Source organism: Canis aureus, chromosome 2 (genome assembly GCF_053574225.1).
Source record: "Canis aureus isolate CA01 chromosome 2, VMU_Caureus_v.1.0, whole genome shotgun sequence".
In the NCBI taxonomy this organism is placed as follows: Eukaryota; Metazoa; Chordata; class Mammalia; order Carnivora; family Canidae; genus Canis; species Canis aureus.
This window is the reverse complement of record NC_135612.1, coordinates 70472397-70495947: the sequence shown is the minus strand read 5'-3', so window position 1 is coordinate 70495947 and position 23551 is coordinate 70472397. Positions and strand designations below refer to the sequence as shown.

The 23551-nt window shown below is 47.6% G+C and overlaps 1 protein-coding gene across 2 annotated transcripts in view; it reads right to left on the bottom strand.

Moving 5' to 3' along the window:
• SLC2A9 (solute carrier family 2 member 9) overlaps positions 1 to 23551 on the bottom strand; it is a 205612-nt gene that overhangs the window by 21164 nt on the left and 160897 nt on the right. For both annotated transcript variants that reach the window (XM_077878366.1, XM_077878360.1), the window contains one exon: positions 22760 to 22835. In XM_077878366.1, the coding sequence (XP_077734492.1) occupies positions 22760 to 22835 (76 nt within the window). The remainder of the gene's footprint in view (positions 1 to 22759; positions 22836 to 23551) is intronic.

Genomic DNA, 23551 nt, shown 5'->3' with positions numbered 1-23551 from the left:
AACCGGGAGTATATCAACAGAACACACACCTGCAGCTTGCAGGGAGCTGGCACCAGAATGCACTCGGTGTGGGAAGGGGAGCAGTGCTCCCCTGTGGGGCGGTGGCTATCTGCTCCAGAAGCTATTCACCTTGGAGGATGCCTGTTCAGCCAAATGGGGAAAAGGCAGGTCTGACCCCTCAGAGGGGGTGTCCACCTCTTTGGGTGTGTGCTTCCCAGGTAGGGAAGGATGGGAGATGTGGCAGGTGCTCCCCAGAACCTCTGGCAGAGGCTTGTCCTGTCCTGACTCCGAGTGGGCACTTGTGGCTCCATGGCCAATAGGTGGGAGGCTTTGGTCCTTCTGCGAGTCTCAGTTTCCCCACCTGTAATCTGGGCACTTGATGAGCTACCTGGCATCTCAGTGAAGCCAGCTGTAGCACTTACCTGGCATATGGTAAATTTTTACCATAATGAGGCGGCCACATTGGTGGCCAGGAGCACTGGCTTTGGAGTCAGATAAACTCTTCACATACAGCCTGCGGGACCATGAACAAGTCATATTCATGACTCAATTTTCTCATCTATAAAATGAGGACAGCGCCTACCTTGTAGCATTGTTTTGGGGATCAAATGAGTGTTTAAGCACTGTGCTGAACACATTGTAAAGGCTCAATCCTATCAACTGTTAAAGCTCTCCTTCTTTCCATCATGCCATTACTGAAGTGCCTGTTGAGTATTGACTATGTGCCAGCCACTGCACTGGAACATTAGTGGTGAGCAAGGAGCAGGCTCTGCTTCGGTCCTCCGGGGCTTTTAGCATCTGGGAATCCACGGAGTCAAAACAGTCAGACCTACCATAAGATTAACTTTCTCCTGGACCACATCTCTCCTGGGCAATTACAGCAATAAAGAAAGAGTTAATGTATCAAGTACCTCCTATGTGCCACATTCTTGAAAAGATTGCCCTTTGTGGGGTTTTAAATTATTTTAGAAAGGGAGGGATAAACTCCACAGGGAGCTGGCATCAGACATTGCTGATCTCAGGTAAAGAAGAGCTACAAGTCATCAGAAGCCATTGGTCTGAACTGAGGGAGCAAAGGCAGTTTGCTTCTTTTGCATTTTGAGATGCTGCAAAACCAGGCTTCAAGTGTCCAGCCCCATCCCCACCTTCCACATGGGGAGGCTGAGGCCAGAGAGGAGAAGTGAGACTCCCTGTTTGAGAATTCCCAACTGCCCTGTCTGCTGTGTGCACTGTCCTTTCTGGGAGTTTCTAGCTCCCATCCTGCTCAGATGGTGCCCACTGCTGGAAATGCACCCAGCGTCGGAGGGACTTCAGGGCACACAGGATATGGGCAATTTACTCAGCATGGGACTGGCCGTCAGTATGTGACTTGTATGCGGTGGCACCTTTCTTCCCTTCCTCTCAGCTTAACTACAGTCCAGGCAGGTAACCAGCAAAGGTCCTGACCCAAGCTTGGGGTCTTGCCCACATGGAGCATGTCTTGTAAAGAAATGAAAGGGAGGCTCCTCCAGGAGGGGGAATGAGACTCAAGTGTGTGCCTAAATGGAGGTCCCTTTACCACCCCCCCTCCATACCTCCCATGGTCACTATCATTATCTTTTTTATTTCTTTATTCCTTTGCTTGTTTATCCTGCTTTTCTGGGGACAGGTAACATGTTTCTTTTGCTCACTGTCACCTTCTCCATAGCAAATTGTGTTCCTTAAAGGACGTTTGTTGAATAGTGAATGGATGAATAAATAAGAAATAACGATTAATAAATGGGTCTTTTAAGGGAGTGGAGAATCATTACGTGGTCAAGGAATTATCAGGGGAAGGACACATGGGAGTGGGTTTAGAGGGTGTCTGTTTGGGGGCAGCATAGGCATGTCTGTACAGGACTATACAGAGCTGGCTGGATCCCAGGCTGGATCAGTGCTGTCCTGCTGGGGTGGGGGGTCAGGAGTTTGTAGGCATGAAGTTTTAGCAGGAGGGAGACTGTGCTCTGGAGAGTGGTCCCTTATAGAGTAGAGCCAGGGTCACAGAGGGAGAGTAGAGGCAGACGGGGACACTGTTGGGAGATGGCAGCTAAGAATGTAAATAAAAACCTGGGAAAATGTGGAAAATGTTTGCAAAAAAACAATTAGTGCCTCTCAGTCTCATTAACAGCTGCCCTCTGTGGTTCTATCTTGCATTTGCCTGGGATCAATTTGACTTTGTTAAATTCCTCCCCAAATTCCTCTCCACTGAAACACAAAATGAGTCCCCTCTTGACTTCCAATTAGCATGGTTTGACAGTGGAATGGTTATTCTAGTGGAATTTCTTTAATCTGGACTTCTACGTCAAATTCTTAGGTTTAAACATCTCCACTCTGGAGTTTCTGGAAGAGAGGATGTTTTTGAAGAGCCTTAGGAGCAAATGGGCCACATAAAGCCAAACTGACTCTGCCAATTCTAATTAAAAATGAGGAACTAATCATCCTAATGAGTGAGGACAGCTAATTAGCAGGTCAGAAAGCACAATTAAAATCTATTGGGACAAACCCACAGTGACGTGGTCTATTGGGTGGGCTAACCACACTGATGATCTGTTACTAAGTGGGATCAGGAGCTTATATTCCAATGAACAGAGAGGTCAGAGGGCTTGGTGGTAAGTTCTCTGTGGGCATATTTTAAGCTTTAACATTCTTCCTTGTTTGCATGGGCACTATGGGGTGTTGAAACAGACAAGTGTGGGTCTGTGGCTAAGGACGGGTCTTTGGTATGGGTGCTGCAGTGATAAGGCAGCCTGGAATAAGGTCCAGGACCCTGGGGACACCCATAACTGGAGGCAAGCGAACTCTCAGCCTGGGTCTTGGTTTTCCCAGCTGCAGAATGGTTTGGTTTATCTATTCAGTGAACACAAATTACTGAGCCCCTGAAGTGAGCTGGTGCTGTGCTGGGCACTGGGTTTACAGCTTTGAAGGAGCCACAGTCCCTGGGTTATATGGTATCTCAAATCCTGTGGATGCATGGTGTTCTCTGGCTCAAGACCCTAGAATGGACAAGCAGAGGCAGGTGGTGGTCCACCTCTTTCCCATGGGCTTTCTGTATCTCATTGCTGGCCCCATATGCCCTGCCTGCCTGCACCACCAGCAGGGGGGCTCTGTCTGCCTTTCCAGGAGCCAAGCCGAAGGGCTGGAGAGTTGACACCTCTTCCTTCCCAGGACTGACTATAGGGACTTGGGATGAGAGTGACTGTGATACATGTACTTCCTACAGTTGTTCAGAGTTCTCTGGCTGGATTCTGCTCTGCTTGCCCACGGAAGCAACTTGATCCGAAGAGCCTCTTCCTTCATCTGTCTTTCCTTCCCCACCTTACATGTCTGCTCCCCTTCTGATACCTCCTGGGATCATCACCCAAATAAGCTGCTTTCCTTGAGTCCTTGTGTAAGGGTCCCTTTCTAGAGAAACCCATCCTAGTTTTTCAAAGTCCTGCCCTGCCCGAGACTGAGACCCACACCAGCCTTTCCCTTTTCTGAACTCCTACTGATTGATAATCAAAACTCCTGGGACATCTAGGCTGACCACCTTGTCCCAACTCTAAAAACAGAACATCCAGTCTCAGGCACTCTCAGGGTTGACTGGTCACCCCAATGGTATCTCAGCTTGAGTACTTCCCAGTTGCTTGAAAGGGTTGATTGTGTAGACAGGGGAAAGAGGAGATGTCAAGTTGTACATATTTCTGAGAGACCAAGTTGACCTATGTAGGAAACAACTGGGCAGGAGAAGAGGAGATGGGGAAGCACAGGGCTTGGAATGTGAGGGGGGCTCGGGGGCTTGCAGTGAGCAGGAGGTGGCCTTTGTGGGCAGCTCAATACATTAGCAGCGCTGAGATCAAGAGAGAAGGAGAAGGACATTTCTATCAACTTCTGTTCTGTGCTGCAAATGGTCTTCATGACTATCTGTGGTAGAATGAAACTGCTTCTTGTTCGCAGCTCTCAGTCTGATGCCTCCACAAATGTGACTATGGGTGGGCCTATTGTGGGCTGGGGGGTGGGGCTGGCTGGGCATTTGCAGGCTTCTCAGCAGTTTTCTTTTGCATTCTCCTTGTTTGCCCTTCCAGGAGTTCCCTGGGATGTGCTGTCAGGCCCACTTTATTGATGAGTGGGGACAACACATGATTTGGTTTTCAAACCCAGACCTCTTCAGGGCCAGTGGGGGCCATTGATGATGGTGCTTTGGCTATCAGGTAGAGTCTGAGCACACTCCTGATGAGAGAATCGAGGCCCAAGGTAAAAACTCTTAGCTAAGGTCCCACAGCTGGTGAGGCAGTGGCAGAGATGGGATTCGAACCCAGGTCTACTGGACTCTCCATTGAAATCCTCTCAGTCCAGGTGAACTTAAATAAAATAATAGCCTCCTGTGCCAGGCACTGACAGTGTGGCTGTGTATGCAGTCATCATGACTAATTCCCATGTGCCTGAAACTCTTTCCAGGTAGCTAATGTTATTTCCAAGTAACAGACCAGGAAACCGACACAGAAAGGTGAGGCGACTTGCCCAAGGTGATTCCCCTAATATGCAACAGAGATAGGGTTTGACACCTGGTCTTCCCACCACGTCAGTGCTGAGGCTAAGTAAGGGAGTGCAGAGAAGGAAGCCCACATTCAGATGTTTAAAATGGGACCTGGAGAAGCTGGAACAAGTGCCATGTGGCCGAGTTGAAGCACTCTGTGCATGTGCAACCTCATCAGGCTCTGTGCCTTTTCCTGACTTTTCTTGGGAGTTTCTCTGAGCAGAGGGATGAGCTTATTTTTCTTTTCCAGGTGTCTTCCTCAAATCTGCACTGCCCCCAGCTCCTGTTGCTGTGGCAGACATTAACGCTGAGCTAAAAGCTCCCCCTGGAACCAGCGGCCCCAGCCATGGTCCCCCCTGCTCGGCTGTGACTCACAGGCCTCTGCATGGGCTCCGCTCAGCCTGGCTCCTGTGGGTGGGGAGCAGAAATCTTCCTTCGAGCTGACCCGCAGCTGCCTGGCCAGCCCACTTCCACAGCCTGGGTTCCTCCTGCCACGTGAAGTTCCAGCCTTTTTGGGAAAGGGCCAAAGCAGCTGAGACAGCAACAGAGGAGGAGAACCCGCAGCTCTCGATGAGCCTGGCCCATACCTGGTGGTCTCCTCCGTGGAGAACCCCTTCCTCCCCCCTGTCTCCCTGGAAACCTCCTTCCCACCTTTTCAGACTCACTGCATGTCACTACTGAGTCTGATCATCTCTGAAGCCCTAGCTCAAAGCTCATGTCTCCCTTCTGGGAGCCTTTCTGAGGTTGGCGGGTGCACCATGGGAGCTTCAGGCATCCCCGAAGCCTCCAAGATCTAAAAGTGAGACCTGAAACCATAACATTCCTAGAGGAGAACACAGGCAATAATTTCTCTGACATTGGCTATAGAAACATTTTTCTAGATATGCTTCCTCTGGCAAAGGAAACAAAAGAAAAATTAAACTATGGGGACTACACCAAAAACCCCTGCTTCTGCACAGTGAGGGACCATCAATAAAACATAAAGACGGGATCCCTGGGTGGCGCAGTGGTTTGGCGCCTGCCTTTGGCCCAGGGCACGATCCTGGAGACCCGGGATCGAATCCCACGTCGGGCTCCCGGTGCATGGAGCCTGCTTCTCCCTCTGCCTATGTCTCTGCCTCTCTCTCTCTCTCTGTGACTATCATAAATAAATTTAAAAAAATTAAAAAAAAACAAAAAAACCATAAAGACAATGTATTGAATGGGAGAAGATATTTGCAAATGATATATCTCATAAGAGGTGAACATCCAAAATACACAAACACTAAAAAACCAAGTAATCTAATTTAAAAATGGACAGAGGACCTGAATGACATTTTTCCAAAGAAGACACATACATGACTGACAGACACATGAAAAGATGATCAACATCACTCATCATCAGGGAAATGTAAATCAAAACCACAAAGTTGCACTTGTCAGGATGGCTAGTATCAAAAAGACAAGAACTAACAAGCATTGGCCAGGATGCGGAGGAAAAGGGACCTTTGTGCACTGTTGTTGGGAATGTAAATTGGTGCAGCCACTGTGGAAAACAGGATGGAGGGTCCTCAAAAAATTAAAAATAGAACTACCATATGATCTAGTACTTGCTCTACTAGGCATTTTAGCCAAATAAACCAAAAATGTTAATCAAAGGGGTATATGCACCCCTGTGCTTATTGCAGCATTATTTGCAATAACCAAGATATGGCAGCAGCCCAAGTGTCCATCGATAGATGAATAGATACAGGAGAGGTGGTGTGTGTGCGTATATATATATACAATGGAATATTACTAAGCCATAAAACGAATGAAATCTTGCCACTCACAATGACATGGATGGACTTAGAGGGTATAATGCTATGCAAAATAAGCCAGAGAAAGACAAATATCATATGATTTCACTCATATGTGGAATTTAAGAACCAAAACAAATGAACAAACAGAATAGAAAGAGACATGTCTAACAACAACAACAAAAAACAGACTCTAAAATACAGAGAACAAAGTGGGTGGGTGGGGGATGGCTGAAGTAGGTTATGGGGATGAAGAGTACAGTGATCTTGATGAGCACTGAGTAATGTATAGAACTGTTGAATCATAATATTGTCCAACCGAAACTAATATGACTGTATGTTAATTATAATTGAATGGAAAAATAAAAAAGAAAAGAAAGTCCCAACTCTTTAGGAGAGTTATGAGATCCTCCATCACTGGTCCCTGCTATCTCTCTAACTTTATCTCCTTCCCCTGCTGACAACATTCTGGCTTCCCTTGGTCTTTTCAAGTAAGTTCCTGCCTCAGGACCTTTGCACAGCCTTCCCATGATCCTCAGAGGGCTGCTTCCTTCATAGCATCCAATTCTTGCCTCCAGTGCTGGCTTCTCATCGAGGACCTTCCTACTCACCCTCACTGAAGCTGCCATGCCTTCCATGACTCTAGTGCCTCACTTTATCCCTTCTTAGCATTTGTCACTCATGTTAAGGTATTATATAGTTTATCAGTCAGGCTTCTATAAATTTGCATCTGTTGGGGGGCCCCTTCCCCCACTCCTGTGAGATGTAAGGTCTGGGAACAAAGACCACATTGCTGTGCCCAGATCAACGTACGGAGTGCTCAGTAAATACTTCTAAACCAAGAATGCACTTACCTATATAGCTGACCTCTCCAACTCCTCTCTTTTTAGACATGACGGTCAAGTTCACTACATTTACACTTCCCAGGTTGATCTGTAATGATCAGTCTGAGTGTCTGTCTTCTCAATTAGATGATCAACTCCAGATGAAAAGAAAATGTCTCTGACTCTAGTTCTGCATCCTTAGTACAGAGCGCAGGACCTGGCACCTGGCATGTGTTCAGACTCTTTTGTTGAATGAATTAATTTGGGACATAACAGAATAAGTAAGAGAGCAAAAAATATACTGTAAACAGCCAACGCAGGCAAAATCCATCACTAAAGCAGGCGTTGTTCTTCTCATAAGGTGAGCCCCTGTGGGCCCCTTTCAGACATAATTCTAACAGGCCTGATTTTATATTTTCACCCATATTTTATTTAAATAAAGAAGTTGGGTGCACAGATGGAGAAGCTTAGGGGCAAGGCAGGGAACTGGCATGGGCCAGCTCCCCCTGACTGGGTCTGATAAATGAGACTCGGCGGCGGGTAAGACCTCCCATTAGAGGCTGCCACTGTCTCAGGAAAACACTTTGGGTTTGATGTGCTCTCAGAACCAGCTCTCTCGCCGGAGGCTTGTTTGATGTAGTGAAGACTTTCATGTCTTCCAAGCGTGGCTTCCGGAACTGCAGAGTGTGGGGGGCGGAGGGGGGGGTTTGTCGGGGGAACCTGCTGTGTCAGTGTGAAGCCTGGAGCATGTCGACTGCATCAAGCTGCCCATGGGAGGCATAAAAGAGAGGAAAGGCCATTTCATCTTCTCAGTTTTTATTTCCCCTCATGCAAACTTAGAACGTGAAGGAGGCTATAACAGAATTATTCCCTCCAAAGAAGTCTGTGTCCCAACCCCCAGAACCTGTACATGTGTCACCTTACAGGGCAAAGGGGCTCTGCAGACGGGATTAAGTGAAGGAGATTAGGATGGCAAAGATCCTGGATGATCCAGGCGGTTCAGTTTCATCACAAGGGTCCTTGAGAGAGGCAGGCAGGAGGATCAAGGTCTGAAGAAGAGATGTCACTACAGAAACAGAAGTTTGAAGATGGAGGGGGCAGCAGCCACGGAAAGCAGTGTAGGAGGCTTGAGAAACCAGAGAAGCCGGGGGATGAATTCTCCCTGGAACCTCAGGGAGGCACACAGCCCTGCCAACCCATTTAGACATCTGAGTTCAGAACTAAGATAATGTATGTGCCGATTTGATCCATTAGGTTTGTGGTGATTTATTACAAAAGCAACAGGAACCTAATACAGACGTCTAAAAGATGCCCCACTCACACAGACAGGGTGCCTCAGAAAGGTCTCGGCTTGAAGACAAAGAGATGGGTTTGAAGATCCAGCTCCCGCCTCTTCTCAGCATGCGAGCAAGACCATGCGATTCATCCTCTGCTGTTTTAGTGACCCCTGTTCCCCCCACTTACTGAGTCAAACCCCGGCCGGTGTGGTATCCTAACACAAGAGAAGATCACTAGTAGATTTTAAGCTCCTTTCCTATTCTGATTATAAACACCTTGGGATGTAACTGTGGAGTGTGGGACCCTAAGAATCTTCTTGGATGAAATGGATTTGGTGAGGAGGTGAGCTAGTGTTTACTGAACATTTACTATGTGCCTGGCCAGGTTCTAGATGTGCTAGGTACTGTCTTGTGAGCCTTTCACGGGTGTGGAGCAGGGTTAAGAAGAGCACAGGGTGTGAACGAACGGCTCAGACTTGAAAACAAGCTGGCCTGAAACTGGCTGTGGGACCCTGTATGAGCATCTTACAGAATGATGTAAGTTCGGCCTACAGGGGACATGTGGCCATGTCTGGAGACAGTTTGGGTTGTTACAACTAAAAGGAGACGATACTGGCTGCTGGGCAGTAGAGGCCCGGGATGCTGCTCAGCATCGCATGATGCCCAGGACGACCTGCACCACAAAAGATTATCCAGTTCCAATGCCAGTAGTGCTGAGGCTCTAGAATTTTCCTCAGAAAGTCATGTAATGGCATCACTAAATTATCACGCGTTTATCATCTTGGGGGGCTTGTGAAAAACCAAATTTCTATCAGAACATTTATTATTTCTTTCTAGAACTCTGAATTTATAATTTGTGTTGTTATGGAATGCATTTAAACATGCCTTAAGATAAGGGAGGGAGGCAGGGAAGGAAGCACCTTCTGTGTGTCAAGCACTGTGCCTATCACTAAACAAGGTGGAGGCTGCTGTCCTCATTTTGCAGACAAGGAAATGCAGCTTAGGGAAGCTAAGTGACTTTCCAAGGGTGTCACAAGTAGTCAGAAGGGTGGCCTGATCGGACCCCAAGCCCATGCCTGTCTCTCAGTGTCATGCTGCAGGAGTGAGTTTCCTCCTCTTTCCAGAACACAAGGGAAGGAAATGGGTGGGAGCTGGTTCAGTGTTTGGCAGTGTTTGAAGGTCTGCCACCACCAGACTGATGAGACAGCCCCAGATTCCTGCAGGAACTCGAGTTTGCAGGAACCTGGCCCCACAGCCCATGCTGTACCATCTTAGCAAACAGTATTTCAAAGCATATGGCTCCCAAATGAAAGGACACAGTGCAGAGAACTGAGCAGGGCTGGGTGCCTCTCCTGGGACCCCTCTGCCTCCTACCAGCCATTTCAGGAGGGTGGGAAGGGATTGTGGCCCAGGGGAAGGGGCCTCAGTCCCTTCTCTGGTACTAACTGTGATGTGTGGGGGCAATTACTTACTCTCAGGCTCCTGGTTTTCTTATCCATAAAATGGGCGCATTGATCTAAAAGGGTGATAGGTGTCAAAGTACTTGCTTGTCACTGTTGCATTACAACTACTACTACCACCACTACTGCTACTACTACTATTACCACCACCACTACTACGACCACTACCACCACTACTACCACCATCACTACTACTACTATTACTACCACCACCACAAATATTACTACTATTAGCACCACTAACACCACTTTTACTATTATTACGACTACTACTATCATTACTATTGAAAGACTCGCTGCAGAGCAGGTCTCTGAGGACATTTGGGGCGCACCTTCTCCAATCTCTTACCCAGAGCAGTCAAAGGGAGCATTTGAAATAGAAATTAGATTCCAACAGCCCTCTGATAAGCCCCCCAAACACTTTCCCACTGCACTGGGATCCAACAGCTAACCTAATGGTGTCTTACATCTCCTTCCTGCACGGACTTCCGTTCCTTTTCCTTCCACCCTGTTCCTGTTCCTCCAGCCACACACATGTTCTTGCTCTTTCTAGAACTGCACTAACATGGTAGCCCTTGCCTCATGTGGTTGTTGAGCACTTGATGTGGAGCCAGGCTGAACTGAGATGTGCTGTAAGTATAAAGTACACACCAATTCCAAAGGCTGAGGATAAAAAAAGAAATTTGGAATACCCCATTAACACATTTTATATAATGATTCCATGCTGAAATGATGTTTTGGATATGTGGGCTGAATACAATACATTACCAACAGTAATTTTACCAGTTCCTTTTTTTACTTTTTTAATGTAGCAACTAGAAAAATTTAAGTTATATTCATGGTGTGAATTTTATTTCTATTAGGCAGCATTGTTCTGGAACATGGCAGTCAGGTTCTTGCCTTAGTTATTGTCTCTGCCTGGAAGAATTTCCCTTTAGATGTCTGCACACAGGGCCACATCCACACTTGCTTTGTCCTCAGGACATCTAAGACCCATTTTGCATGTAGAGAAACTGACACTAGAGCATGTAAGAAGGCTAAAGCCACACTGATGGTTGCCTGAGGACTTGAACCCATGGGAGGGGCTCTGAGCCAAGGTCCTTCCCTACTTCATGTTGGCTCCCTGGGGAATATCACGTTTTACTCCTTAAAGGTCAACTTTTGGTTGCCTAAAATCCCCCTAAGTGCTGGCCATCCTGCCCCTAATATGGGGACCTGAGCAAAAATCCTTCAGGTACTTTCATCAATGGGAACTTGCCCTCTTTCAGATGAAATGATGGATAGTGTGTGCACACAGTGGGCCATTTTTCCATTTTAGAAGCTTGTTTTTGACACCTCAGAGAACTGAATCATGATCATGTAATTATATCTCACTTGGGAAAATGCACATTTAAATAAGGTTAATGCCAATTCCCTTGGTTCCCGTGAGAGTCCAGTCATTGACACTGTGAGAGAAGAAATGAAGGTGGAAGTGGTGTTCCCCTCAGGTCTGTTTCTCCACCAGCCCCAGCCTATGGACTCTGAGCCCATGTGCATTTCTGTTGCAAATGCAAGTGCCTCACTTTCTGTCTCAACTAACTTAAGTTTCTTGTTAGAGGAGGTAATGTGGGTCATATACTTAGCCCTGTGCCTGGCCCAACATCAGTGCTCCATAAACGGTATTGGTGATGATGGTGATGGTGATGATAATATAGTGACAGTGGTGGTGATGGTGATGGTGGTGGTGGGGTAGTGGTGATGACAATAATTGTCTAATCTCAGTACTCTGCTGAGATGTGTTGGTTTCCCTCTTGAGCACTGACAATGGTGTTTTGAGCCCACCTCAAAATCAGTGCCTGTGTAGGAGTGGGGAATGAGGGGTTTGGAGAGCTTAGGATGACCTATAGGGCAAGTAGGTCATTGGTGGCTTCATACATTGAAATAAGGGGATATAGGAGGAGAAGCAAATTTAGGGAAGAAATGATGATTTCTGACTGGGCATGTTCAGTTTTTAGGATCTTATATGATCTCTATGTAGAACTGTTCTATAGGGAGGTAAATGCCTGGGTCTGGAATTGAGAGAGAAGTGCAGGTAGAGTGGGGGCACCAGAGGAGAAGGGACAGGACATGATTAGTGGAGAAAACCATCCTGGGACAGCATTTGTAGTGAGAAGTGCATGGGCCAAGGGCAGAACCTGAGGAGTGCCAGCATCCACGAACAGGAAGACGATGAGAGTAGGAGGAGACAAAGGAGGGGTGGCCAGAGAGGTAGGGGAAGATGTAGGAAACAGACCTCCCAGAACCTGAGGGAGAAGAGAGCTTTAAGGAAAGAATCATCAAGAGTCTCACTAAATGGGACAAAAAGATAGCAAAGAGGCTTACATCTGCTCAGGCCAGGTTCTGGTGCCAAACAACTGAAAAGTAATTATTTTTTTCTGAATTTTGGAATTGCAGATAAGGGCATGTGGGCATAACAGGTATGGAGTTGCACTGTCCTGATCAGGCTTCAGGGAAGGAGTGCTGTCAGCAGATGCCTCCAGCCATCAGTCCCAGTAGGGTCAGCCTTAGTTGTAGAGAACCACCTGGCCCCAGCGCACACCCTTCCCAGGGTGGCCCACTTCTGGTGACTGCAGACGGCGTGGTGGAAAGGCCTGGGCCACACCATGGCCTGATCTGATGGCTCATTTCAGCTGCAGACTCCCTATGGGGTTGGCTGAGCTGTCCTTGGGCCTGCATCACAGCCCAACGTCTTCCACTACCCACCCCATGGCTCCCTTCAATGGGTAAGGGCCCCCGATAAACATCCCTCATCCCAAACTGCACCTTGGCATCAGATTATGGACCAGCCACACTGTGATGGGGCCTGTACTTTATACATGTCAGCTCAGGTGCCCTGGGATGGCTAATGGTCATGTTTATGCTATCATATCTAGGACCAACCCCTAATCTGCTCCCGTTCACCACCTTTGTTAACAGAAGCACTGTTCCTGGAGTCTTCTGGCTCTGGTTTTGCTCCACATCCCACATCCAACATGCTCAAGCAATCTGCCCATTAAAACTTACAATATAAAAAAAATAATAAAACTTACAATATTACTGTAATTTGGAATCTACCATTTCTCGTCGCTTCCTCCACTGCAACCCTGGCCAAGGGGCCACCACCATTTCCCTGCAGGATGAGAAACCTAACTGGTTTTACCCAAGCTTTTACCCTTGGCCTCCTACAGGCTGTTTTAACATGACTACCAAATGTCCCATTCCTCCGCCCCTTCCCAAATCTCTCACAAAGGTGTCCACATCTGAATCCCCCAAATCTGTGAACATGTTGGCTTGTATGACAAAACACTTTGCAGGTGTGATTAAGTTAAGGATGTTGGGCTGGGGAGGTTATTCTGGAGTATTCTATCCAATCCAGGAGGGCCCAGTGTAATCATAGGGTCCTTATATAAAGGGAGCAGGAGATCAGAGACAAGAGGAGATGCCATGCTGTTGGCTCTGAGGACTGAGGAGAGGACACAAGATTTGGGGTGTGGGTGGTCTCAGTGGGAAAAGATAAGGAAACAAATTTGCCAGAGCCAGAGGGAAACAACCCTGTCCAGAGAAAATGATTTCAGACTTCTGACCTCCAGAGCTATAGGAGAGGAAACTCATGTGGTTCACACACACACACACAAAAGAAAGAAAGAAAGAAAGAAAGAAAGAAAGAAAGAAAGAAAGAAAGAAAGAAAGAAAGAAAGAAAGAAAGAAAAGAAACTCATGTGGTTCTCAGCCACCAAGTGAGTGGTCATTTGCAGTGGTGGCCACAGGAATCAAGCGCAGCCCTGCCTCACCCTGACCAGTATCCAAGAATTGCATTCTACTAACTCCTCAAGATCTAGACACTGAACATACTCTTTTTTACGCTCTCTGACCCCCCTGAGCAGAGGTCACTGCTCCTTGCCTGGCACCTGCATTACATCTAGCTCATATCTCCACTGCATGGGCGACAGGGTGTTCAAACATGTTCAAACACGAGCTTCACTTAGACTCAGGACCAAGAAGCAAGAGAAGCAGACATGCCAATGTCTCTGTATGCAGGTTGCACAAGGAAGGCCAGCAAAGGTTAGTTCACTGCTCTTGAGCTCCTTCAGCTATTTTGAGATCAGCGGTGCATGAGGAAGTCGAGGAGGAGGGAGGCTACTGTAGGATCCTAAACCTCCCAACCACAGGGAGGGGTGCTGGGGTGCTCCGCTCACCCCCTCTCCTAGCCCTTGGAGGGTGTGATAGTCACTTCATATGGCACAAGGCATGAGTCAGTGCATGATCTCACCCTGGATTATCAACGTGAGCCCTAAGTGCATCACAGGTACCCCTGCAGGAGGGAGGCAGAGGGATGCGGGGCACACACCAGGGGACTAGGCCACGTGAAGACGGGGCAGAGACGGGGGATGTGGCTGCAAGTTGAGGAAAGCCAGCAGGCCCCAGAAGCCAGGAGGGGGCATGCAACAGGTTCTCCCCCAGGGCCCTGCCCACACCTTCATTTCCGACTTCCCCCCTCCAGAGCTGTGAGAGAACACATATCTGTCATATCTGTCCCTTAAAGGCTCCTGCCTGTGCTCCTGGGTTACAGCAGCCACAGGAAACGAACACCCTCAGACGGAGAATCAGGCTCTCACCTCAGCGGTTGTGAGGAACAGTTAAGTGTCAGATCCCGCTGCCAGGCTCCCAGGGATTGTTCAGGAGGAGGAAGCTGCCTGCAGACACAGGGGGGCCTAGAAGCTGGGAGCTCGTCACTCATTTTAGGGACTGCAAGACCAGAATTTCCCACACTTCTGTTGAAAATCCAGGCTTACGTGGTGAAACTTTGGGGGGCTCAGATTCTTTCTCAGAGCACCATTTGCTTGGGATCGCTTCTGAGGGAGGATCCTTTCTGGAGAGAAGGTGGCAGAAAAATCGTAAAGAGCACTGCCTCGTGTTCCTATTCACGTTTCAGGAGATAAGCTCACTAATTAAGCCTGCTGTAGACTGTGGGAAAAAGATAAGTAGGAAAACGAAATGTCTGGAAAAATGAAGGAGGTGAGAATGGCAGGAAAGATGAGACCTCAGAGCTGGGGAGACGTGGGTTCAAGTCCTGCTAGGCCACCTGCACAGGGAGGGGGGTGATGTGGGCAAGGCAGGCTCCCCAGAGTAGAGGTGTCCTCGCTGGGGATACGGTGTCCCCTTTGCAAGGTGCTGTGAGGACCAGGGTGAATGAGCCAAAGTACCTAGCTGAGCAGGCACTCAATTTAAGGAAGAAAATAATCAATTTTAAAAATTCGCCTTGGCCTTCTTGAATAAGCAGAAGGTGCATCTCAGCTGGGCAAGTAGCCCGCCACCCTCCTGCTTGGCGTTGAGTGCCAGATGATGCAAGCCCCCCATCTCCAAGCCCACTGGCCCTGCCCCTATGGCTGTTTGGGGGGTAAGGGAATATTTTCCTGCCAACTTGGTGCCGTGCTAGTTTCCTCAGGCCGCAGAAACAGATCACCACAAACCTGGTGACCTGAGATAACAGAAGTGTATTCTCTCCCCGTTCTGGAGACCAGAGTTGAAGTCGGTGGTGGTGGGGGTCGGTGGGCAGGGGTCGTTCTCCCCAGGTCCCGAGGTTCTCAGCTTCTGGTGTTGCCAGGAGTCCTCACTCTTCTGTGACTCTCCCCATGTCACTCGACATCACCTTAGCCTCTGTGTGTCTCCCTGTGTCCTCTCCTCGTCTTAAGAGGACACCAGTCATTGGATTTCGGGCCCACCCTAAATCCAGGCTGATTTCATCTTAAGATCCTTAACTAATTACAGCTACAAAGACCTATCTCTAAACAAGGTCACATTTGGAGGTTCCAGGGGGATGCGAATCTGGGGGTGCACTCTTCACCCTACTCAGGAGCTCGGAGCACAAGTGCTGCCCTCCTGCTGGCTTGGGGAGCATCTGCCAGGTGTGACCTTGGAGAGCAGAGCTCCTTGGGGGTGGGCTCTGGGCTCTCTCATGCTCACAGTGGGAGAGCCGTGATCTGCCTATGGGGCTGGTGTGAGGGCTGAGAGAGCTGGCTGGAGTCAGACACTCGGCACAGACCCTGACACGCCCGCTAGGTACACGCCCGCTCACACTGTCATTGTTATCATTGTCACTGTGATTTTTACTGTCATCCTGAGGGTCTGTGCTGGAGACGTCAATGGTCAGTGCTCAGTCTGGCTAGTTCACTGAGTGTGGGTCTTTGGGCAGTCATCGAGCTGGTCACTACATCTGGAAGCTTCCACAGACAGGAGTGGTTTGGGCTGGGCTGGTGGCTTAGGAATCGTTCAGAAAACATGTTAAAATGCGACTCCTGGGTGGTACCTGGGTGGCTCAGTGGTTGAGCATCTGCCTTCGGCTTCAGTAGCCGAAGTAGCTTCAGTAGCTTCAGTAGCTTCAGTAGCTTCAGTAGCTTCAGGATCCTATAGTAGCCTCCCTCCTCCTCAACTTCCTCATGCACCGCTGATCTCAAAATAGGTTGAGATCCCAGTCCTGGGATCGAGTCCCACGTCGGGATCCCTGCATGGAGCCTGCTTCTCCCTCTGCCTGTGTCTCTGCCTCTCTCTCTGCATCCCTCATGAATAAATAAATCAAATCTAAAAAGTAATGCCATTCCTATTGTCTGCCCAGTGGCCTGCACGGGGCCCTGGGGTTATGTTTGACCACAGATGGGGGTTCTGAAGGGTAGCCACCCAGCTAGAGAACTCCCCCCCCTTTTTTTTTTCCCAGCTAGAGAACTCTTAATCTGGGTCAGCCCCTTATTTCACCCACAGGGAAACTGAGACCCACAGTGGGACATGGCTTTGCCCAAATCACTGTAGATTTTGGCAAAAGTGGAGTGAGGTTCCAAAGCATCCACAGAGGGCCACTCTGGAGCCCCACATCTTCCTGTGTGTTAGCTGGGGCAGCAGGGAGTGTGTCTCCCATCCTGGCTAGGAAGCAGTAGTCAAAGAAGTGACCAAGGAAGGTCACATGTTTGGCTCAAGGTCAATGCAGCCAAGCCAAAAGCGTAAAATGCAGGAATGATTAGGAATATGTTAATAAGAAGGGCGTGAGAGGGTGGCTCAGTGGGTTTAGCGTCTCACTCTTGGTTTCGGTTCAGGTTATGACCACATGGGGCTCCTCACTCAGCAGAGAGTCTGCTGGAGATTCTCTCTCCCTCTCCCTCTGCCTCTACTCTCCCCTCCCCATTCCCTGTGGTTTTCTCTCTCTGTGTCTACAATAAATAAATCAAATCTTTAAAAAAAGAAAAAAAGAATACATTAAGAGAAACCTTAATCTCTGGGCATCAGAACCTTTGCTATCCACACTCTTGTTTCCCAAACACAGAATAAAATAAATTAAGATAAATGTGTTGACATATCCTTGCTATCCAAATCTGGTTACTTTTAACATGAATCTCTGAAACCAAATGGATTTAGAACAGGAGAAAGACATGTATTCTTATTGTGGATGAGAATATACTTTATGCCACTCAGCTGTGCCTTCCCACTCCCCAGAAACCTTCACCTACAACAACAGGGAAGGAAGGAAAAAAAAGAGGAAAATTCTTCAAAGTTCACGTGTGCAGACAAAATGAACAACACAGAAATCTATAAAAGCAGTGAAAAATCATTCTTTTCTGTACAGAATTCTATACATTCTCGATAGATATAGAAATAAGAAAAATCCAGCAAATTATTTTTCTGTGTGATTGGCTTTCAGCAATTTGACCTTCAGAGTGTTGACTTTTGATGAATTAACTTCCAGTGACCTGTTTGGCTCTCTACATGGCCAATAGGTGGAGGGGTGGATGCTGGAAGTTAGTGTTGTAAGCTGAGATCATCTAAATAATCAGGTCTTTGATATTTCCCTATAATCTGCCTTTACTATTACACTCTCTCTTGTTTTCAACCATTCCTCTAGTTACCCCAGTTTGAGTGTGCCATATCCTCCCAGTAGGACCCTAACCTCTGTTACTCAAGATAAGCTCCCTTGAGGGCAGATTGTGTGTGTGTGTGTGTGTGTGTGTGTGTGTGTGTGTGTGACCATTATATCTCCAGGCCTGGAAGGATGCCTGCTCCAAAGCATGCACTCCATAACTACTTGTGAAATGGGTGAATGAATGAATGATATCTACTTCCATCTATCCATCCATCTATCCATCTATCTATCTATATTTCTAAGATGAGAGCCCATAACTGTCATCTCTTGCCTATTCTAGGGTTACAACTTCTGGAAAGATTGTAAAGGGTCACAGGTCTTTGCAGCCCCTCCCATAAGAGGTAAAGTCTCCTTTCTCTACACCTTCATTCTGGGCTGGCCTTGTCACTTGGTTTTTGTCCCAAAGTGACATTGAGTTCTAAGCCTGGGCCTCGGGAGGTTTTTCACACTTCTTCTTTTGTAGGTCTGCTACCATCAGTAAACAAGCCCAGGCTAATCTGCTTGGTGGTGACAGACATGTGGCCAGGTCTCCCTTCTCAACGACAGACCAGTGGTCAAGGCCACTTTGGAGCAGCTGGCATCCAGCCAACCTGCCAGCCAAACACAGACATGAGTGAAGATGAGCAAAACCTGGGCTAGCGTGGCATGGCCAGCACGTCAACCCACGGACTTGGGAGCAGTAATAAGTAGTCATTGTTCAATTCACTAGGTTTTGGGGTTATTCGTTGCCTCATTTTGCCTGTCTTTGGAATTTCCACATCTGTGTGGATTTCTTATCCTATTAAATCTGACTTTCTCCTATTAATCTTTCTCATGCCAGTTTGATTCTTAGGCTGGCTAGAAGGACCTTAAAGGGGACAGGAACTCTTGTTCTTTGACACCTGGTAGCCTATTAAAGGTCTTCAGAGCTCAGGATCTGGACTGACACAACCCTGAACTAGAATTCTGGGTTACCAGCTGTGTGACTTTTGGGAAAGCACTTAACCTCTCTGAGCTTCAACTTTCTATCATCTCCCAACTCCATGAGAGTTCATTTCTTCTTTTTCTTTACTTGGACCTGCTTTTAATCCTGGGCTCCAAGCTCCTGGTTGGGATGGTTCTTATTGCTCTTTATGCTCCCAGACATGAGTGCCCTACACAAAAAGACTCCATGAAACCATATCTTTCTCTACATCATGCATTCTCAGTTGGGATAAAAATTGGTTCTTGGAGGTGAGAGTGGGAGCAAAAAAATATTTTTGAATTTAAAATAAATTAAATGACATTTAATTGTGTATTATTAGTTTCAGAGATAGAATTTAGTGATTTATCAGTTGTATACAACACCCAGTGCTCATCGCATCACCTGCCCTCCTTAATGCCTGTCATCCAGTTACCCCATCCCCTACCCTCTCCCTTCCAGCAACCCCACTTTATTTCCTAGAGTTGAGTCTCTTATGGTTGGTCTCCCTCTCTGATTTTGTCTTATTTTAAGTACAAAATAAGGTCATGGAGCTTCAAAGTTTAGTTTTACCTGACATGATCTTATTTCTTTGCATTTAATTTCTCTTCTTACAGAGAAATTGACTGGAATTAAAACTAGTCTATTCCATGCTTGCTCAGGCCCCAGGGGATGGTGGCAGCCTCCCACTATTTCTTTTGCTCAGGCGCCTACATCTTTTCTCTTGATTCACTGTGCCCACATCTCTGTAAACAGGATGTTCATGCAATTCCCTTTAAAATCCCAGCCAACAGTACTCTCCTGCTGGACCTTGACCTAATTTCAAATTTATATAATAAGTTAAGAGTTTGCAGGCTGGTTTTATAAAGGGCATCTCCCCCAAATCCTGCATGGTAACAGGTGTGGAAGCTGGGTCTCCTGCTTGCAACGGGACTGTGAAGAATTCCCATTAGCAGTGCTCACTTGGGTTAGAGCCCGCCTGCTGTGTAAACACACTCTAGGGATGTGGATGTATCTTGAGTAATGACCACTGCTTGTTTAACCTGCTTTTGTGAGACATTCCCATTTAATTGTCATTAAGCAAGCTTCAAAAATGAGGACCACACACTGATTTGGTGTCAGGATATAGCTCTTGATTTGCAGGTCTAACTTCTTAATGTATACATGCCATTGCTCCTACTCAGTGATTTCTGCTTGGTTAGAAATTAATTTACTTGTTATTCTGCTTTGCACATAGTTTCCTAACTTCTGAGGGGAAATGAGTCATCTGATTTGACCCCCATCTAAGCTCTGGACCACTTAATGCAACTGGGTGGGCCGTCTTTGCATATTAAATCAACATCATAGATCAGGGAGCCCTGTATTGGTCACAAGCTCACTAGGCACTTGGTACATACCCGTCAGGGTGACTCTGTCTAGCCTTCTGGAGCACTTAGCTTCTGGAGCACTTAGAGCAGAGTGACCTTATAAGAGCAGTGACCATACTCCATGTTGTGTCTGTCCTCCCTACCAGCATGGGAATCTCCCTGGGAGGGTTTCACTTGGTGCCAGGCACAGAGCCCCCACATCATAAGATTTTTCACACTGTAACTGAAATGCTTTGGTGGCATCTCCTTTCCCTCAGAGATAAAGCTCTTTTATGGTGCCTCATTTATTAGCTGTCACAGCCACTGCCTCGGGGTTATGCGCACAGATAAAATATGTAGCAGGAAACTGCCTACCCGGTTTCTCTCTTTTTCCTTCACCTAATTTCAACTTCCTGTCAAGCCTCCTTGAATTGATTTGCTCATCACAGAAGCTGCCTCAGGCAAACTCTTGGTTTCTTTCCCAGGAGGATATCCTTTTCACTTAATCCTGGAGGGGCGGCCTCAAAACGGGGAGTCTCTCAGCCCCTTATCTATCAGCATTTCTGAGACACATTTTCCCAATGAGGCTCCTCTTGGGATCCACTTCTTCTTATCCAGTTAAGATGATCTCCCACCCGAGCAATTGCCTCCCTTAGACAGGTAATTCCCCTGGGGTTTAAGCTGCACATTGTCAATGTGAATTCAAGAGAAGTTTCTAAAGCCTGGCCAATCTCGTAGTGGGTGAAGTCTGGCTGCTGGGTGACCATGACGGGGATTGGAGAGTAGAGGGTAGAGGGTCCCATTGATATGGGGTTAGGGAGGGCAGGTGGATCACCTGGAGGCTCCCAGATCCTGAGGGAGAGCTTAGAGTCTAAACCACCAGAGACTTAGTAGGCTCTGTGATCAGAAGGAAACCATGTTTGCCCACATTGGGAGTAAAATTAACACCACCCTAGGAAGAGTGAGGGGCTTGGGACAAAACACAAGGCAAAACTGAGTGATTTTGGTCAAGAAAGCACAGGGCTTGTGGATGAGTCCAATTTAGCCTACTTGTGAAGCAGACAGGAAGATGTCCAGTGACATACAGCATGAACATTCATGGTTCTTCCTGGGAAAAACTGTTATGGAAGACGATAACCCAAAAAGCACTAATGTGCATACATGTCTCTGTGCGCATGTGTGTGTAATGTGTGCATGTGTGTACTTGCATGTATCTATGTATGTACACATACGTGTATCTGCATGTGTGCATACGTGTGCGTGTGGGTGGGCACATGCGTGTACATGTGTGGGTGCTGATTTTAGATTAAGAGGTCAGGAGAGGACCCACTGGGCCTGATGTGTCAAGTGGGATTTCCACACCAGCCTGTAAGCCCCATGGGAGCAGAGGCTGCCCTCTGGTCTGCTCCCCAGTGTTCTAAGGCCTAGTGTGGGGCCTCTGGCTACCCCCTGCAGGGGTGCCCACATGAATGTTGCCCACAGAGGGGATGACGGGGGCCCTGTAGGACTGAACACAAATATCCCCTGAATCGCTTTAATGGCAATATGTGCCTCCTGGCCCTCCGGTCAATTTGCTGCCCCGCCCAGAGGGTGCTTCCACTTTCCTTGGCTCTCTGATCACCATCACAACACGGTATGGGTGTGTACACAAACGTGTGTGTGTCTGATCCTCTCCCCCAGTCATTCTGCAGCCCATTTTGCCTCTCACTATAACACCCTGCTGTCCTGAGTTGGGGACGGATGCTGTTCATCCATCACGGATGTGACAGGACATGAACATGACGGCCCATGAAAAGCAGCAACATGAAGGGAGAAACAGAAATTCAGTTCTATGCGTTGATAGAAATGTAGCGTTGTTTTCATCAACACAGAAACCCAAACAAAGAACCACAGCAACACCTGCCAGCCAGATGTATGCAAGTGTCAGCCTTGCACTGAACCCTTTTCAGTCCCAGCTGAGGGGGCCCTCTCTGGTGGGGGCCCCTGAGGACACAGACACAGAGCCAGGGAATGGCAAGGCCATTTAATAGATGGGGAGGAGAGGACTTTCCTACTAGGGAAACAGCAGAGCTGGGGCTGGAAGTAAGTCCTGGGGAAATCAAGGCATGAGAGACTCCACCCTCATGCAGCTACAGTGCAAGGTGGTGTTAGGGCTCTCTCTGGGAGTCAGGCGATCCCACCACAGCTGACTCCATGCAAGTTGCTCCCAGCCCCGCCTTCTCTACAGCTGCCACGAGTCTTAAATGAGCTAGTATACACCAAGTGCTTGGCCACATCTAGCACACACCCAGCGATCAATAAATCTCAGACATTACTATTATCATTATTATTAATATCATAAATATCTTCCATGCTAAATGGTCACTTCTCCATGGGCACAGATGGCAACTTGAGTATCTCTCATTCATCCCAGCTTGAGTATCTAGCTCAGAGCTCTTAACTGTTAATTGTAGCTGTGATGTCGCAGTATGTTATCAGCCATCTAACTCTGGGTGACCCTGTTACCTGTTACCTACCATCTGTGGGATGGAAATGAAAGCCAGCACTGCATTAAAACAGGTAGGGGACTCTCTTTTCCCTTCCATTCCCAGTTGGGCTTTGCCCCTCCCGGACTGCATCTGCCCAGCGAGAACACCCCAGCTCACTGGTGCCCATGGGGAAGGAGGTGTGCCTTACCTGGCCCACTGCAGAAGGAGGCGATGATGGCTAGGATGCACACAATACTCAGGTATGGGATCCAGGGGGCATGGTCCTGTGAAAGAGCAAAGGTGTGGGCAGGGAAGGAGGTACTGGGGTAGAGAGGATCTGGGTTCTCACCCCAATTCCTCCTTGATCTATCTGCATGACCTGAGGAGATCATTTCACATCTCTGAGTCCCAGTTCAGTGTCCATAAAATGGAGATAATGATAACCCCCAAGCCATTCTATCTGCCTATTTTATAAATGTGAGGTGAAAGAATTTGATGCCTCCCAAGAATTTATCAGTGTCCTCAGCATACAGCAGGTGGTAAATAAATGAGTAACCAACACTGCTTGAGTGTGTAGTCTGAACAGGCAATATGGGAAGTTTTATAGGCATTATCACATTTAAAAAATTTTCTTAATCTCTATTATTGTGTGAAACACTACATTTCTATCCCTCCTGTCCTGATAGGTATGAGATAAGTTAACTGTAGGCATTAAATATGTTTGAAGGGGCTGTCACTTGTCTGGCAGGGTCAGGGTGGCTTGGTGCTGGGCATGGAAAGATATCTAGGAAATTGCCCCTGTACTAGCAGACTGAATGGCTGATAATTAGAATATGGTATCACCAATGATGGGACATGGTGAGCATGTGGGGGAGGAGAAGGGGCATGTGAGCCCAATCTAGAGAGATTCAGGGAGGGGAGGAGTCTGTGCTCACCTTTGAAGGCTGAGCTGGGATTACACAACAGGAAAAGGAGAGGAGAAAAGGTTCCAGGAGAGGGT